This window comes from Leucopleurus acutus, assembly GCF_964270905.1.
Source record: "Leucopleurus acutus genome assembly, chromosome: 19".
Taxonomy (NCBI): domain Eukaryota; kingdom Metazoa; phylum Chordata; class Mammalia; order Artiodactyla; family Delphinidae; genus Leucopleurus; species Leucopleurus acutus.
This window is the reverse complement of record NC_139161.1, coordinates 7,598,531-7,616,908: the sequence shown is the minus strand read 5'-3', so window position 1 is coordinate 7,616,908 and position 18,378 is coordinate 7,598,531. Positions and strand designations below refer to the sequence as shown.

General features: G+C 41.5%; 1 protein-coding gene across 1 annotated transcript in view; it reads left to right on the top strand.

Annotated features, from left to right (window-relative positions):
- Nucleotides 1–1,361: 1,361 nt before the first annotated feature.
- The window catches only part of SRP68 (signal recognition particle 68), a gene marked incomplete at its 5' end in the record, with an annotated part of 30,115 nt that continues 13,098 nt past the window's right edge, over nucleotides 1,362–18,378 (top strand). Inside the window, 8 exons of the mRNA XM_082860332.1 lie at nucleotides 1,362–1,521; nucleotides 3,090–3,156; nucleotides 5,568–5,681; nucleotides 8,673–8,868; nucleotides 9,433–9,515; nucleotides 9,759–9,868; nucleotides 10,224–10,306; nucleotides 11,887–12,027. Coding sequence (XP_082716458.1) covers nucleotides 1,362–1,521; nucleotides 3,090–3,156; nucleotides 5,568–5,681; nucleotides 8,673–8,868; nucleotides 9,433–9,515; nucleotides 9,759–9,868; nucleotides 10,224–10,306; nucleotides 11,887–12,027 — 954 coding nt within the window. The remainder of the gene's footprint in view (nucleotides 1,522–3,089; nucleotides 3,157–5,567; nucleotides 5,682–8,672; nucleotides 8,869–9,432; nucleotides 9,516–9,758; nucleotides 9,869–10,223; nucleotides 10,307–11,886; nucleotides 12,028–18,378) is intronic.

The following is an 18,378-nucleotide window of genomic DNA, read 5'->3' as shown; positions in this document are numbered from 1 at the left end:
CCCTGCCTTTAGCCCCCAGCAACCAATCATTCTACTTTCTATGAATTTGACTACACTAGATACCTTATATGAGTGGAATCATACCATATCTTTTCACGACTGGCTTACTTAGCACAATATTTCCAAGCTTCAATCATGTTGTAGCATGTGTCAGAATTTCCTTCCCTTTTAAGGCTGAATAATATTCCATTGTATGGACAGACCATATTTTGCTTATCCCTGAGGGCTGCTGGGTTGCTTCCATCTCTTGGCTATTGTGAATAATGCTACTATAAACGTGGGTGTACAAATAACTCTTCAAGACCCTGCTTTCAATCCTTTTGGATATATACCCAGAAGTGAAATTGCTGGATCATATGGCAATTCTTTTGTCTTCCACTGTGGATGTACCATTTTATATTTGCACCGAAAGTGCACCAAGGTTACAACTTCTCCACATCCTCGCCAATACATGTTATGTTCTGTTATTATTATCCTTTTAATAGTAGCCACCTTAATGGGTGTGAGGTGATCACTCATTGTGGTTTTGATTTGCATTTCCCTAATGATTAGTGCAGACTTACTTTAAAAATACACCATTTAATTTAGTCTTCATAACCACCCTAATTGGTTATCCCCATTTACAGATGAGGGAAAAGGTTTATGAGGGAGATTATTTGCCCAACATCTCCCAACCAGTAATGACAGAGGCAGAATTGGAGCTGCAGAGATCAGACTCCAGAGCTCGCAGTGCCATATTGCAGAGGAAAGATTCACGGTATCCCTCGCTTCAGCACTTCTCACTCCGCGGACTGCTCGACCGGAAGTCCAGGGAAAGGCACCGATCCCCATCCATTAGGGAAAGTCCCTGCACTATGGTCGGCTCCAAAGGAAAGCGCAGACAGAGGCGGTTCCTCCCAGGCGTGGTGTTTCGTTGCGTAGGGTGGGAACCCCATCTCCGGAGCCCCCGGGGAGGTAGACACCCCGAAATCCAAAGGTCTTAGCCAACTGCACCCGCTCTCTGTGTGCGGGACGTGAGCCGGATCCCCTGTGCAGGGATGCAGGAGGTGTGGGAGGGGGACATCTCCGGATCCTCCACCCTTGGTGGATGGGAAGTAGGATTGCCCCCAGAAGACCTCAGCAGTTACGGCGTCCGCGAGCTTCCGGGCCCTCAGCCTAGCCCACCACCGTTTGAGACCCGGAAGCCTAGTCCACGCGCAGGCGCACTCCAACAAGTGGCCGCTGCCTGCGGGCAGGGCCGTCGGCGGCGGAATCCGCCGGTATCCCGTCAGCCCATCCGAGCCGGCTCCGCTCTCTCTCTCTCTCTCTCCCCGGTCGTCCCGCCTTCTCTATCCCGTCCTGCTCTGCGGCGCAGGGGTAAGATGGCTGCTGAGAAACAGGTTCCTGCAGGCGGCGGTGGTAGCAGCAGCGGCGGTAGCGGTGGTGGACGCGGTGCCGGAGGAGAGGAAAATAAGGAAAACGAACGGCCTTCAGCTGGATCGAAGGCAAACAAAGAATTCGGAGATAGCCTGAGTTTGGAGAGTATCCTACAGTAATCGGGCCTAACTCGCAATGACTACGTGTCGATCTGGCGGGCCGGGGGCGGGAGAGGCGGCGGGTTGCGGCACGACCTGGGCAGGAGACGGCGAAGGTTGCAGTTTCTCTCGCTTCTACTTTTTGGCACTTAAGAGTTTCAGGGTCTGGTTTTCGACTGGCCTTTCCTCGCATCTTCTTTGTCTTCCAGTCTGGGAAACGTCCTCTTCTTTCAAGCGGCACCGGAATATTGGGCAGTTTTCTTCAGTTTCCCCGCAGTTGCCCAGTTGGAGGGCTGGTGATGGGGCTGACACTGGCCACTCTGGTGAACTACTGCCTTGGCAACTGGGGCCACTGAACTGGGGAGAGGAAACTGCAGTCTTGACCTTTTGGCCTAATACTTCTGTCTGACAGCTGTCGGGGAATGGATAATAAAAATTACAGTTTGATGCTTTGGAAACGGAGGCAAAAGTTACGTGTTGTAAGGGAAAGCTTATTGCCCATTTTGAATATAAATCATTGTAGGTTGTTAACATTACTTGTATAGCTTTCTTAATAGGTCTGTAGACCTTTTATCTTGTTGAGAGTCATTCAGATGAATCGGTTTCTAGTTTTCATCAGCGTGTACCACAATTGAGTGTTGATGACATTAGTTTGTGGCTTTTTGAAATGAATAAGTAGTGGAGAAAATGTAGGTGAATTTCTGAAATAATACATTTAGCTTGACATCTTAATATAGTGAAGTTTTCAGGAGATTGAAGTTTTACTTTTTGAACTGGTGGTATCCTTTCAAATGGTTGTTAGAACGCCTTGATTTTACTGCACACCTTATATATGTTTGTCTCTTTTTCGTTATTGAAATAGCCCTTTTATTGTTCAGTGTTTTAAAATACATCTGTAAAGAAGCATTGAGGAAACTTTAAAAGAAAACTAAAATTGTAGACAAAGGTCGTTGGACTTCCTGAAGTCTGGGACATAATCTTAAAATATTTTAAGGTTCTTAAAAAGGAGAGTTTGCTCAAGGTTTTTTTTTAAAAAAAAGAAAAACTAGTATTTTAATGCAAACTGTGGTCTGGTTTGGTTGGCATGTGCTCACCATAGGCACATGCAGCATCACAGCTGTTAAGGAAAGTCAGATTTGGCAGATGTAGGAGGTTATGCAAATAGAGGAGTAGTACACGTGATTTATAACCTGAATCTGCTAAAATGAGTAAAACATTGGGTCCAGGTGTAAATCACTGGGAACCACCCCAGATGTAGTCAGTATTTAGAATCCAGCAGCTTTAGCTGTTGGGTCTCATTAATCCTCAATGGCTAATGATGCCCTCCTTTTTTAGTTTGAAAGTAGTAACGGTTCAGGCAGTCAACTTTTCTACATGCTTAGCCCTGGTCCTGTCCTATGATAAGAGAGCTATTGAAAATGCTTACCAGAGATTTCACTAATGTACTAAGTATTTCAGAAATGTTTAATGTGCTGTGATTTGATACAGATGTAGACCAATAGTACTAATATAGATGAATGTTTTGAGTTATTTGGATTCTTGGCACTGTAAGCTTTTCCTTAATCTTGGCTCTAGTTCTTCAGATTATTAAGGAATCCCAGCAGCAGCATGGTTTACGGCATGGAGATTTTCAGAGGTACAGGTTAGTATCATGCGCAAGATATGTACAAGCCTCTGTGGAATTTTCAAATTTGGTTTGCTTTTTTACTATCCTACTTACTCTGCTGTACCAGAAAGTATACCTAGAAAGTCTAGTTCTTAACTTGTATTGAATTCTCAAGAAGATACTTAATTTTCAAATTTAAAAGGAGCCAATCTTTTTATCCATTTTGTCTCACAGTATTGCAGATAACATTGGAGGCTTCTGCTGAAAGTAATAGTTATGGTAATCTTTTTTTTTTTAAACTTAACCGTATTGTAGGATCTGGGTTACATTCCAGCTGTTGGCAATCACTGTTCTGATTTCCATTGTTATAGTTTTGCTTTTTTCAGAACATAGCCTTTTGTGTCTAGATTCTCTCACCTAACAGATACTGCTCAGTAGTATTCCATTGCAGGGATGAATCGCAGTCTGCTTTTGTTCCCCAATTGAATGGCTAGTGGTTGACGCCGATTTTTGTTTTTGTTTTTTCTAGTTATTATTAATTGTTTTCAATGTTACATTTTTAATTAGATTTTTTGGTGGTAAAATATTCATAACATAAAAATGACTTTGATGTGTACCTTTTAGTACGTTTTTATGTCTTTTAGTACATAAATATATTTGTATGTATGTGCCTACCAAGTAGTATTTTTGTTCTCCTAGTCTCTTTCTATGCATTTTTTTCATGTTTGCTCATATCGTATATACAACTTTGTATTCCGCTTTTTTGCCTAACGTTATATGGTATGTATTTCTCCATGCCTATAAAAATGTTCCATACACGTGATTTTTATTAGTTGCATTATAACTCAATATATAGGCCTACCATAATTTATTTACCTATTCCCCCAAGTTGGTTATTTATATCGTAGCCAGTTTTGTAGGTTTAAAAATATTGTTCCCGTGAATCTCTGTTCATACCTCTTTGTATTTCTCTGATCATTTCTTTAGCATAGAATAGTATAGAAATAGACAGTCAGTTCAGGGAGTATGAACATTTTTAAGGATCTTGATAAAAGTATCCATATTGCCGGAAAATTTTTACCGATTTATATTTCTACTTATAATGTGTGAGTGTCCCATTTGATTTTTATGTGAAAGGGTAAGTGATAATTAAAGCATAATTATGACTCGAGGGAAAAGATCTAGTTCATAGATTCGGTCAGACTATTATTTCTTCTTTTTAATAACGTGTGCTCTGGTAGCTTTTTTATTTTAATAAATTTATTTATTTATTTTTGGCTGTGTTGGGTCTTCGTTGCTGCACTCGGGCTTTCTCTGGTTGCAGCGAGCGGGGGCTACTCTGCATTGTGGTGCGCGGGCTTCTCATTGCGGTGGCTTCTCTTGTTGCGGAGCACAGGCTCTAGTCACGCAGGCTTCAGTAGTTGCAGCACGTGGGCTCAGTAGTTGTGGTTCATGGGCTCTAGAGTGCAGGCTCAGTGGTTGTGGTGCATGGGCTTTGTTGCTCCGTGGCATGTGGGATCTTCCCGGACCAGGGCTCGAACCCGTGTGCCCTGAATTGGGAGGCGGATTCTTAACCTCTGCGCCACCAGGGAAGTCCGCTCTGGTAGCTTTAAGACTGAGATTTTGAAGTACCATTTAATATCATTTTGCATTGTAAATTTTATGCTATATTATTTGATTAAGGGTGGTAAAATTTTACATGTACTTTTACACAATTTAGTCAAAATACATTTACTGCACATCTATATGTTAGGCACTGTGCTATGACATTGGGGGAAACTTGAAAATAAAATCATCTTTGCACTAAAGGAGTTTATGTTAGTGAGATAGACATATTAAGAACATAATATAATGCCCTCATGTTGTAGTAGAAGTAAGAATAAAAAGTTACATGAGTACAGAAGAGAGAGGCTTGGCATAGAGGTGATGTCTATAGTTTTCTTATTGATACCCTAATTAACCTCCTCATTTTTCTTCAACTATGCTTGCAGTTTCTTTCTCCACGTCTTCATTGTCATCACAGTCTCCCTCAGGATGCCCCTTCTTCCCTTTTACATCCATCAGAATCCTACTCATTCTTGAGAAACCCACCATAAGTCACTCCAGCAAAGTGGGTTAACAAGAAGAGAATGATTACTTGTGTCCTATACATTCAATTTGACATTGGCCTTGTTTTTTTTGGTTGCCATTCTATCTGCATGATTCTGTCCAATTAGAGTATGGTTTCTTTGGGAATGGGTACTGTGTCCTTGTCTCTTCATGTTTTCTGTGATACCAGTCATATTGCTTGCAATTTTCCATTCAATAAATGTTTGCAAGAGGATGGTGGTATCTATAGCAACCATATAGTAGAATACCCTGAACTTTTGACCTTACCTTATTGTAGAATTTACTATTGAAAGTATTATCAGCTTGGCCGAATGATTTTTGGTTGTGGTTTCCTACAGAGGCTACTGTTCCCGTAGACAAAGACGTCTTCGGAAAACACTCAACTTCAAGATGGGGAACAGACACAAATTCACAGGGAAAAAAGTAACTGAAGATCTTCTGACTGATAACAGGTATTGACTGCCCAGTGCTAAGTGCTGAATGCATCTTGCTAATACATTTATTGAACAATTACAGCGTGACAGGTGTTGTGTCAGACTCTTAGTTATTTCACGTGATCCTGTGGGATAGACATCTTTACTACTCCTGTGTTATAAAATGAGGAGACTGAGCCTCAGAGAGACTCTCTAACTTGTTCAGGAGCTATGGTAGAATGGCAAATGTTGAAGTCAGCGATTAGACTCTAGCTGGTTATTAGGTAAGGTTCCTAGAACGCAAATCTCAATGTCTGAGTACTTACTTAAATCATTATGTCTTAAGCGAAATCTGGACATGTGTAAATTATTACAGAAGAGTTTTGTATTTCAATGCTCAATGCATTCATGCTTAACATGGCAGGATTACTCCATGAAAGCAGTATGTATTAAAAGTCTATGGGTCAGTTCCTCAGACTTTGACCTGTGAGCCAAAATGGTCTTCCTGCCACCTGTTTATTGTAAATAAAGTTGGAACACAGCCACACCATTTATTTAGATATTGCTTACAGCTGCTTTTGTGCTACAGTAGCAGAGTAGTTGTGACAGAGACCACAGGGCCTATAAAGCCTAAAATACTTACTGTTGGGCCCTTTATGAAAAAAGTTTGCTGCCCCCTGGTCCGGTATGTGGCCAGAACTGAGTTAGACACCATATTGGATGTAGAAGAGTTGGGGAGGCATAGTTATTGAACCTCATTGACTCTGATATTGTTGAGAGATATTGGTTGAGTACAGAACAGGGAACACTACAAGATAGCAAAACTGTTATATTGTGTGTAATTTACTCATAAGAATTCTGAAGTCTTGGAAGGGAGAAGTTAGTTTGGGGGTTCTTGATGGGGAAGCCAGGAAGCCTGCATGGAGGAGGCTGGACCTTTAAGGGTTTGTGAGAGGAAAAGACATTCTGTGTTCAGGGAAACAGCATGCCATGATGTCTTTGAATGCAGTGTAGGAACTGTAATGCTCTGGGCAGTTGTTAGCTACTGCTCAGGCAGCGAAGAGGCTCGGAGCTTGGTGTATGAGACACAGTCAGAAAACTAGAGCATGATGGGATGAAGCAGGATGGATTGATTAAATCCGATGAGATCAAGTTAGGAAGAGTCTGTTATAACAGTGAGACCAGGCTAAGCTACAGTTAAAGGAAGATTAATCAAGGCAGTAGTTTAAAGAAAGATTCACCATAATAACAATGAAGTAGCTAACTTATATAGCAGTTAGTAAGTGCCAGGCTCTGGTCTAAGTGTGTTATATGTATTACTGCATGGGAGAGTGAAGCACAGAAAGGGTTAGTATTTTGCCCAAAGTCATACAGCTAGTGAGTGGTGGCACTGAGATTCCAATCCAGGCTCTTAACCACTTCAGTATACTGCCTCTCTTTGCACAGCGAAAGAAACCATCAACAAAATGAACAGGCAACCTATTAAATGGGAGGAGATATTTCCAAATGACATATCCGATGAGGGGTTAATATCCAAAATACATAAAGAACTCATATAACTCAATATCAAAAAAACAAACAATTCGATTAAAAAATGGGCAGAGGATCTGAATAGAAATTTTTCCAAGGAAGTTATACAGATGGCCATCAGGCACCTGAAAAGATGCTCCACATCACTAGTTGTCAGGGAAATGCAAATCAGAACCACGATGAGATATCACCTCGCACCTGTCGGAATAGCTGTTATCAAAAAGACAAAAAAAAAAAAAAAAAAGACAAGAAATAACAAGTGTTGGTGAGGATGTGGAGAGAAGGGAACCCTCGTGCACTGTTGGTGGGAGTGTAAATTGGTGCGGTCACTATGGAAAACAGTACAGAGGTTCCTCCGAAAATTAAAAATAGAACTGTATGACTCAGCCATTCCACTTCTGGGTATTTATCTGAAAAAAACTCCCCAAAACACGAATTAGAAAAGATACATGCACGCCAGCGTTTATCGTGTAGCATTGTTTACAATAGCTAAGATGTGGAAGCAGCCTAAGTGTCCACTGAAGGATAACAGATAAAGAAGGTTTTATATCTAAATCTATGTCTATATCTATATTTATATGTATATTTAAACCAGAGCTCAGAAACAAAAACAATGGATGCCAACTTCATCTTTTAAAAGCAAGATCAGGTTACATATATGTGACTCAGCCATAAAAAAGAATGAAATCTTGCCATTTGCGACAACATGGATGGACGTAGAGAGTATTATGCTAAGTGAAATTAGAGTAAGACAAATACTGTATGATCTCACTTATATGTGGAATCTAAAAAACAAATGAACAAACAAAAAGACTTGTAGAGAACAAGCTGGTGGCTGCCAGAGGGGAGAGAAGTGGGAAGGGGTGGGTGAAATAGGGGAAGGGGATTAAGAAGTACAAACTTTCAGTTATACAGTAGAGTCGCAGGGATATATAATGCACAACGTAGGGAATATAGTCAATAATATAGTAATACCTTTGTATGGTGACAGATGGTGACTAGACTTCCTGTGGCGATCATTTCGTAATATATAGAAATATCGGATCTCTGTGTGGTACACCTGAAACTAATATGGTATTTTAAGTCAGCTATACTTCAGTTTAAAAAAATACACACACACGCATATATATGTATGTATACACTGTTTCTCAAGGACTTGGTTTCTAACTGCGTTGGGATGAAGGAGCTATGATTCAAAGATGAGGCCAGATTATGTGCCTAGACTGCCTCTATTTGTTAAATTTGGGAGGGGTAAGTCTGGGTTTGCCAAGTTTGAGGCAATAGCAGGCTTTTCAATGAGATGTGTCTGATAGGTGGTTAGAAACCTATCAGAGATGCTGATTTGGGAGCCATGGTTGATACTGAAGAGCAGCTCTGAGGAGGAAAGCAAGGCAGAGCATAGGGAAAAGTTGAGAGGCCAAAGATTGCACGTCAGAGAATATCTGAGTCTGGTGCTCCTGGCCTTTGCTGTTCAGTTGGCCCATTCTGTCTCTGGTTTAGATATTTGCTTCTGGTTCTGATGGATGCTGAGAGAGCCTGGAGCTATGCCATGCAGCTCAAACAGGAAGCCAACACTGAACCCCGAAAACGGTTCCACTTGTTATCTCGCCTACGCAAAGCTGTGAAGCATGCGGAGGAGTTGGAACGCTTGTGTGAGAGCAATCGTGTGGACGCCAAGACCAAGTTGGAGGCTCAGGTTAGTGTCTCAACATCAGCTTTGCTTTATTGTGGAGCTTAGAGACGTAAACAGAACAGAGTTTCTTACATTATATGTTTGTAGTCAGGAGAGGAAAAAACCTAATCTTGCTTTTAAAAGGTGAAGTTGGCTCTTGTTTTTGTTTTTGAGCTCTTGGTTTTTAACAATTAGCTCTAACTTTTAAGAAAGCCCATGCTTCTTTTGATACGTGCATGGAGAACTTGTATCTGGGAAGTTCACAAAATAAGAACTTTTTTCTTAATGAATATTTGAAAAGAGATGAAAGATATTTCAACTTTTAATGCTTATGTTATAGCCCAGAAGTGGGTTGTTAAATAAAATGAAGGGAACAAATTTTCTTTATTTTGAAGTTCTTTCCTAGGAAGTAAAGTGAATCATAAAATTACCTATGTATCACATTTTATTAGTGAAATAAATTTTTTTCTTTTAGCATCAACCTGAATATCTCTGTATTCTTGATATCAGAGTTCGAAGCAAGTAGAGGCGGTTGGGCTGTCTGGTTGTCGGGTGTTGACGCAGTTTCTCTTTCCCGTCACCTTACAGGCTTACACAGCTTACCTCTCAGGAATGCTGCGGTTTGAACATCAAGAATGGAAAGCTGCCATCGAGGCTTTTAACAAGTGCAAGTGAGTCCTCTGGGCCAAAGGCTGTGACCGGTTCTGACGATAGTCACATTCAGCTGCGGATCAGCTAGTGCTTGTTTCTGTGAAAGTTACTACAATTTCTTTCTTTTTTTCTTCTCTTTAGAAATGTTGATTCTTCTCTTTCAGCCTCAGAACATGCAAGTTCTGGTAGTTCGTCTGTGTTCCTTGTGAGTTTATTTTCTTAAAGTGAGGCTGCTGTGAGCCGTGATGTTTCTTTCCTCGCAGGACTATCTATGAGAAGCTGGCCAGCGCTTTCACAGAAGAGCAGGCTGTGCTGTACAACCAGCGTGTGGAGGAGATCTCGCCCAACATCCGCTACTGCGCGTATAACATTGGTGAGCGGGCTGCATGGGGCATCGACAGGTGGCTTGGTGGTAGTTCATCTCAGAGAGCCTAGAGAATTTCTTTAACTTTCTTCCCTTTCCCTTGCTTCCATATTTGGTGTGGGTTTTGGTCGATGGAAAAAGTAGAATTGTCGGAGTTAGCCCTGCTCGAAATCCGGAAGGGAATTCCATTGCTTCGGTTTTGGCCCTGCCATCTTCTTTACTCACCAAGAGCTTTGTGAAAGGACTTGGGAGGCCTTGAAACGTGCTTATGGAGGGAGAAGAGCTTGGAGTTGAATCTAGTGGTTCCTGAGGGAACACCCAACTCCCTCGAGGATTTTCCACTCAATATCTCTCTTTTTCTCAGGGGACCAGTCAGCTATCAATGAACTCATGCAGATGAGATTGAGGTCTGGGGGCACTGAGGGTCTCCTGGCTGAAAAATTGGAGGTAATCTAGTATGCACATTTTTGTGAAAAGTCTTTGGTTTGAAAAAAGTCCAGTAAAAGAAGTAACCCATAATCCCATCATCCGAGGATAATTGCTGTCAGTATGTGCATATTTATATCTATTTTTAGCAAAAACTATTTTCACTTAATATTTTAAAGTGTTCAACTTTCTTAATTTGGTACTCATAGAAAAAGTAGGAAATATAAAAGACTGGGAAAGATTGGGGGGAAAAAATAGAATCATTTAGGGGCTTCCCTTGTGGTGCAGTGGTTGAGAATCCGTCTGCCAGTGCAGGGGACATGGGTTCGAGCCCTGGTCTGGGAAGATCCCACATGCTGCGGAGCAACTAAGCCTGTGTGCCATAACTGCTGAGCCTGTGCTCTGGAGCCCGCATGCCGCAGCTGCTGAGGCCCACACGCCTAGAGCCCGTGCTCCGCAACAAGAGAAGCCATTGCAATGAGAGCCTGTGCACCACAATGAACAGTAGCCCCTGCTCACCACCACAGCAACAAAGACCCAACACAGCCAAAAATAAAAAATAAAATTAATTAATTAAAAAAAAAAAGAATCATGTGGGTTACCACCCAGAGGTAACCACTGTTAATGATATGATGAATATCTTGCAAACTTTTTAAAAAATTTTATTTGTTTATTTATTTATGGCTGCTTTGGGTCTTCACTACTGCACGCGGGCTTTCTCTAGTTGCGGCGAGCAGAGGCTACTCTTCACTAGTGCGCAGGCTTCTCACTGCGGTGGCTTCTCTGGTTGCGGAGCACGGGCTCTAGTCGTGCTGGCTTCAGTAGTTGTGGCTCGTGGGCTCTAGAGCGCTGGCTCAGTAGTTGTGGGGCACGGGCTTAGTTGCTCCACAGCATGTGGGATCTTCCCGGACTAGGGCTTGAACCCATGTCCCCTGCATTGGCAGGCAGATTCTTAACCACTGCTCCACCAGGGAAGTCCTGCAAACTTGTATATGTAGAGAAAAAGGCATATGTTTTAAAAATAGAATCTCAGTATACACTGTTTAGTAACGTGCTTCTTAAATTTAATGTCACATGCATTTTGTCCACTTCAGTAAATACATTTCCATGCATCTTTTGATGACCGCATGGTATTCCATTGTGGTACATGTTTTATTTGACCACTCATTATTGTTGATTGTTTAAAAGTGGTAACTGGTATTACCATGAATATCTGTCCCCAGTTTTTGTATACATTCTTAGTTATTTCCTTAGAATAGATTTGTAAAAGTGGAATTGAATGTTTTGGAAGCTTTTGATACATATTGACAAATACTTTTAGTCAGTTTCTACTAATTTACATTTCTGCTTGCGATGCTTTTCTCCTTACACTCTTGCCAAAACTTAGTGTTGCTCGTTAGCCTTCTGTCGTGTCCTTTTAATACTGGAGTTTCTATAAGCTAAGAAATATGCCAGGGAGGAATTTAAATACAAATTTGTATATACTCTATAAGCTGTGATATGTTAGTTTTAGAAAGAGACAAATGATAGTTTCCGCTGATTTTCACCTTGATCACTCATATCCACAGTTAAAGCTTTAACTTTTTAAAACTACCTTCCAGGCCTTGATCACTCAGACTCGAGCCAAGCAGGCAGCCACCATGAGTGAAGTGGAATGGAGAGGCCGAACGGTCCCGGTGAAGATCGACAAAGTGCGGATCTTTTTACTGGGATTGGCCGACAATGAGTCAGCCATCGCCCAGGTAAGGAGCAAGGACCTATTCTGTTCTCTTCTGTGTGTGTCTGGAGGTTGTCCTTGTGTGTTTAACATGTAGTGTTTTGTTGCTGCTTGGGATTTGGTAACAGTCTCAAGATGTACTCTCTTGAATAAAATTATTTTGAAAGCTGAGTTTATCAAGGAGTTCTTATGTTTGGAGGGCAAAGAAATTGACAGTGACAGCCTTCAGTAAAAATGGGAGCAACAAGGGTCTGCTTAAAGTCAGGGGTTACATTCGGCCCAGCAGGTGGTGCAGCAGCATGACTGTTATGTCCCTTGTGTCTGTCTGACCTCTTGTCCTAGCCTTCTAGCCCTAAAGGGCCACGTCTTGTTCCTGGGCCTTTTAAAGACAGCTAAACCAGAACATCTTGTTTTATGTGTGGTATATATGCAGTATTCATGCAAAGCCATACTACCTGATGCTCCTGCTGAGATAATTCTTACCTGTTCGTGGGTGTGCACAACCAAGTGAGTTCCAAAAGATGAGAGATCCTGGTGATCTTGGTTTGTATGAAGTAGGCAGTGATTGAGGCATTTTTTTAGAGCTCCTTCTCCATATTAGGTGAAGAACGTCTGAGAAAAAACCAGGCTGCTCCCTGTGTCTCCAGCCTCAGCAGGGACCAGTGGCATTTCGTGAGACTTCCCAGCAAGCTACTGCACCCGGAGTGATATTTGTATGAGGTGCTTTCTTAGTTGTGCTGATGAGTTGTCTTAAGCATCCAAACCTTTCAGTGACTTGTTCCAAAATGGCTCCTTTGGGTTGGGGACAGCTTTCAACAACTGAAGGATTTCTTTGTGCCTTTTGTCTGTATTACATATTGCCCCTTATTTACCCTTTATTTCCTTGAAAGACAGAACACTAGAACAATACCAGAAAGTTGAGTTTTCATTAATCTAAAAGACTAAACTTTTTCTGAGAACATTTCATTGGCATTTAGGGTATAGAGGTCTCTCTTCTGGACTAGGGCTGATAGCAACTATTTAGATTATGCAACTGCGTTAACTCTTGTTTTAAAGCGGTACATGCTGGAAGAAAAGAACTGCTACAGTTCTGTGCCAGGCATCAGGCAGTGACAGTGGGGCAGAAATTCTGGATAGAATAGGGGGCAAGGGAGGTCAGTAGGGGCAAATAAAATAGGGACTCCTTAGGAATGGGGCCACAGACATACATCAGACAAAGGACAAGAAAAGATAACATTTATTAAGTAACTTTAAAAAGTTGTTCATGCTTAACATTTATAAAATATAAATTTTTAAAAATTTTTCTTTATTTATTTTGGCTGTGCCGTGTCTTAGTTGTGGCATGCAGGATCTTTAGTTGCATCATGTGGACTTCTTAGTTGCGGCATGTGGGATCTAGTTCCCCAACCAGGGATCGAACCCAGGCCCCCTGCATTGGGAGAGTGGAGTCTTACCCGCTGGACCACCATGGGAGTCCCAAAATATAGATGTTTTTAAGAAATCAACCTTTAAGAAGACAACCTGTGATGAGGTGACTGACCATGACTTTCTCTAGTTGCAGCGAGCAGGGTCTACTCTTTGTTGCAGTGCGCCGGCTTCTCATTGCAGTGGCTTCTCTTGCAGAGCATGGGCCCTAGAGTGTGTGGGCTTCAGTAGTTGTGTCATGCAGGCTCTAGAGTGCAGGCTCAGTAGTTGTGGTACATGGGCTTAGCTGCTCCGTGGCATGTGGGATCTTCCTGGACCAGGGATCGAACCCGTGTCCCCTGCATTAGCAGGTGGTTTCTTGACCACTGCACCACCAGCGAAGTTCTGTATGAGTTTTTAATTGTTATCCTGCAAGATACAGTGGTGTGTTTGAGGAGTGTATGAAATCAAAGGGTTGGAAAGAACCATATAGGGATAGTTTCAAATCTTTAAAGGCTGAAGCGGGAAGAATATTTGAAGCCTGTTAACGTAGTGAATTACATTGATTAATTTTCAGTGTTTAAGCCAACCTTGAGTATCTGGGGTAACCCACTTGGTTGTAATATGTTGTACTTTTTATTTATACATTGCTGGATTTGCTTTGTTAATACTTTAAGAATTTTGCATCTGTTTTCATGAGAAAGAGTGGCCTATGATTTTCTTGTTTTGTATGTAATGTCTTTTTTAGGGTTGGTGTCAGGGTTATACATACCTAATAAAACAAATTTGGAGATGTTCCCTTCTTCTCTTTTTATGAAAGAGTATGTAACACTGGTATTTTTTTTTCCTTAAATGTTTGTTATAATTCACCAGTGATACCATTGGTCCTGGAGTTTTCTTTGTGGGAAGGTTTTTAAAATTTGGTTTTGCTTGTTTTAAACAAATATTATTCCTTTACAAGTTGTAGGGCTATTCGGATTTCCTGTTTCATCTTGTGTGAATTTGGATTTTGTTTTTTTAAAGGAATTTATTAATTTAATGTAAATTGTTGATTTTACTGGCATAGAGTTTACAATATTCCGTTATCATTTTAATGTTTGTAGAATCTTTTAAGTGCCTGGTTAATGTGCTTGTTGTGGTGAATACAGTTATCTGTGGTTTTTAAGCATCTTACAGTACATTAGGATCACTTGAGTATCAGAGACCTTTAAATAATTTGGTAGGTCAAACAAAATGTGTATTAATCCCAGGAATCCCATTAAGGTTTTAACATTAAAACAGGGTGCGGGGGGACGGATTGGGAGATTGGGATTGACATATATACACTACTGATACTATGTATAAAGTAGGTAACTAGTGAGAACCTACTATATAGCACAGGGAACTCTATTCAGTGCTCTGTGGTGACCTAAATGGGAAGGAAATCCAAAAAAGAGAGGATATAAGTATACGTATAGTTGTTTCACTTTGCTGTACAGTAGAAACTAACACAACATTATAAAGCAACTATACTCCAATAAAAATTTAAAAAAAAACATTAGAAACAGTTACGTGCCTAATGTGCTGTATCACACATATACCACCAGGTCAAGCCAGTAAATAAAGTAATTTAAGTGCAGTGTCAAAGTTTAGTTGAATCCTGAGATGTCAGGGCTAGCACTGTGGCCGATTAAATGTGTATTGAATTGAATGAACCGTGGGTTATTAAATGTGGGAAATGCCCTTTGGCCATTTGAGGCTAATCTCCAGAAGAACTACTTGCTCCTTGGTGCCACTGTCAGATGATTTGCCTGTTCTCCTTATTGTATCGAGTTGTTCTCTGCCCTGGAAACCAAGCACTCTGCCTGAGAGAGACAGGGCTTTTCACTGCAGTGTTTTCTAACCTGGTTGATGTTGGTGTTTGCCACCCTCTGGGAACTCGAATTCAGGAATTTGGTAGCCCCAGCTTCTTGCTTGTAGAGGTTTTTATGACGTTTAAATACTAAAACTGCAGTTTACTGAAAAGCGTGCAAGGAAGAAATAATTCAGGGAGATAATATTAAACTGCAGAAACTGGAGCTGAGGCTTAATGAGCTGCCGAACTCCCGCTGCAGAACCCTTCCTTCCTTTAGCCAAGCTTTAGGGCCTCATGTCTTTAGTATTGTCTTACTTTATAATTTATTTCTGTCTGCTTTGTTAGTCCTTGGTCCTGCCTGAATTGTCACTGGTGGTGATTTGAGGGTGTAAGGCAGCTCTTGGGTGGGGTGGGGGGTGGGCAGCTTTAAAGTCTCTGCAGGTTTCATGATTCTTATCCTCAGGCTACGGCTCATGTTTTAATGTTTGACTGGAAGGGAGATCATTTCCCCTTTTCTCTAAAAAAAAAAAAAAAAAAAGTCTATTTTTAAGTGAGGTTTGTATCCTCTGCTACTCGAATCCCATGTGTTTTTCACTAGACCTCACTGGGCCGAGCGAGGCTTGGTTCCCATCCCCTTGGTTCTCCTGCGAGTCCGGTGGAGAATGTGGTCAGACTCGCCTTGTTGTCTCTTAGTCACACCACCACCTTCCGGCAATATTTGTAGACAAGCGAAAACGATCTGGGAGCTCTGTTTTAAAGAGCTGGGGGTCTCTACCTCAGGACACAAGCAGCTGGTTTTAGTCAGCGTTGAGACGTGGTTTGAGGCTGTGGAAAAGCACATCCGAGAGTGTTGGAAGTTTTATAAAAATGGATCTCGAGTTTGTTTATTAGGACTGAGTAACATTACTTCTGGGCTTCAGGTTTCTCTCTGTCATAGGCACACCTGGGAAAGGTCCAGGCAGACCACAGATTCTCATGCAGGGGGTTTGCCCCTGTGTTTAGGAGCACATTCTTGTTGGTTCGGTGGCAAACTTGAGACATATGCATGTGGACTCTGAGGGACCCTCCCTCTGCAGAGGCATAGAGAGGTGTTTCTTGTTCCACTGCCCCTTCAGGATTATCTTAGCCTCCAGGATAGGTTTATGGAATAAGCAGGTAAGTAGCAAGATACGTTTCAGGCTTCCTGTTTGGAGACATTTTGTCCAGCCCGGGAGAACCGGGAGAAGTTCTGCTCGGGAGATTAGTGGTCTCCACGTCACTGTGCAGTGCAGCTGCCATTAGGAAAACACCATTGACTGAAGTGCTCCCCTTCAGATAGGCTTTTTCCTTCATTGCGGTTTAAGACTTTTGTAAGATTCCCAATGGATCTTAGAATTTTCTGGAAGCAGAGGGAAAATTTGCTTATGTTCAGTACCTTGATGCAGAGGTTTCCTTACTCAAAGGGAACGAAGGTAATACATTGCATTAAAGAGGTTTAGCATTTTAGACATCATTTTAATTTTTTTATTTGAGCCATTCCCTCCCTGTAGGAAAGGAGACAGATCCTATGTAGCTGGTAAAACCAAATTTACTCTTTTCTTACTTATACACCCATTGCCCTGACTGCTGAACCCCCCCATCTTAAAAGGGTGTCGGTGGCCTGTTTGCTGGATTGCATGGTAGCAAACTGATGCTGGAGTTCATCCGGCCTGCTCACGACGTGGCTCTGGTATGTGTGTGGTTAGTGCCAGGTCTGTTCGCATATCTTATTCTGCGGCTGCTCCGTTACACAGGCTCTGTACTTTGAAAAATTTGGCCAGTTTGATTAAATGATTGTAAAGAATCTTGCTAACTTGAGATGCTTAATTAACAGTGTGAGTGTTAGTGTGTTTCTCCAGAGCTGGGCTGTACTGTCCAGTACAGTAGCCACTTGAACACATACAGCTATTTAAATTAATTAAAATTTCAGGTTGCTCAGCAGCCGCGTGTGGCTAACGATGACTACAATGGACAGTGCAGATACATCATTATCACAGAAAGTTCTAGTGGACAGCACTACTCTAGGCTTCAGTGAGTTAATGGTGGCTGTGTTTGCCTTTATAAGTTTATAGAATAGCTGTGCCCCTGATTTGTTCCTAAGTTACTGAACAACAGGAAAGTCAAGTAACTTATAAATAGAAAATTATGTTCAATTTATATTGGGTAATTTACAAGGAAGTTTTTTCCCACACTGGAAACTAGGAAAAACATAAGCGTTCTTAAGAGAAGAAAAGGTTTTTCCTTAAGCCACTCCTAGCCATCTCTTAAAGGAGTGGGTGGTACCAGGTTTTCTTTGGGGCTTTCTTGGAGGTCAGTTGAGTGTCAAGAGATCAGATTGGATGATAGTTTCTGTGGAAAGTCAAACATAATCATGAGAATGTTGATGTTCTAATGTCTGGGTGGGTCTGCAAGTAACACAAGTTCATCTCCTTTTTGCTTTTTGTTCATTCCCACCTGCTCAGTCAGATTCTTTAGAATGGTAATGTGGTTTGGCAGGTATTCAGTTAATGAATCACTTTTTGCCTTATCCCAGCCGGCTGGCAGAGGGTTGACACCCTATGCTTGGTCAACCTCATCTGCCCTAAAAATGTTCTCAGCATAGCTGTATGGAATATCTGAGGGCAGAATTTCCGTGAGGAGGAGAACCTCATATGGCATTTAGGAGAAATATGTTTTTGATTGGGTATTGATTAGTAATGTTACTCACCTGCTTGGACTTAAAAGAAATCCAGTATGTGCAAGTCCGTCGGGTTACATTTGTAAGGAAAAGAAGCTTCTGCTGTGCTGAGCGTCAGTATGAGGTAGCAGTGCCCCAAATCTAGTCCATAAGGCCCCTCTAGGGAAGCCAGGTGCAGGTCGGGAGCAGGGGTAGAAGAGTTGGAGGAGAATAGTAGAAAGTTCTGTGATAGAGGAAACATTAAAGCATCTGTTGCCTGACGGTTTAGATCAGTTATACAGATACTTTTTCAGTATGTTCACTTTGTATTTATATATATATATATATTTCTCATTTCCATACAAATAAAGACTAAAACCATAAGAAAAATCATATACGATAGAGAATATTAACAGTTGAAATGATCTCCGATTCGGGCCATTTTTTGGTTGATGTGTGTATTT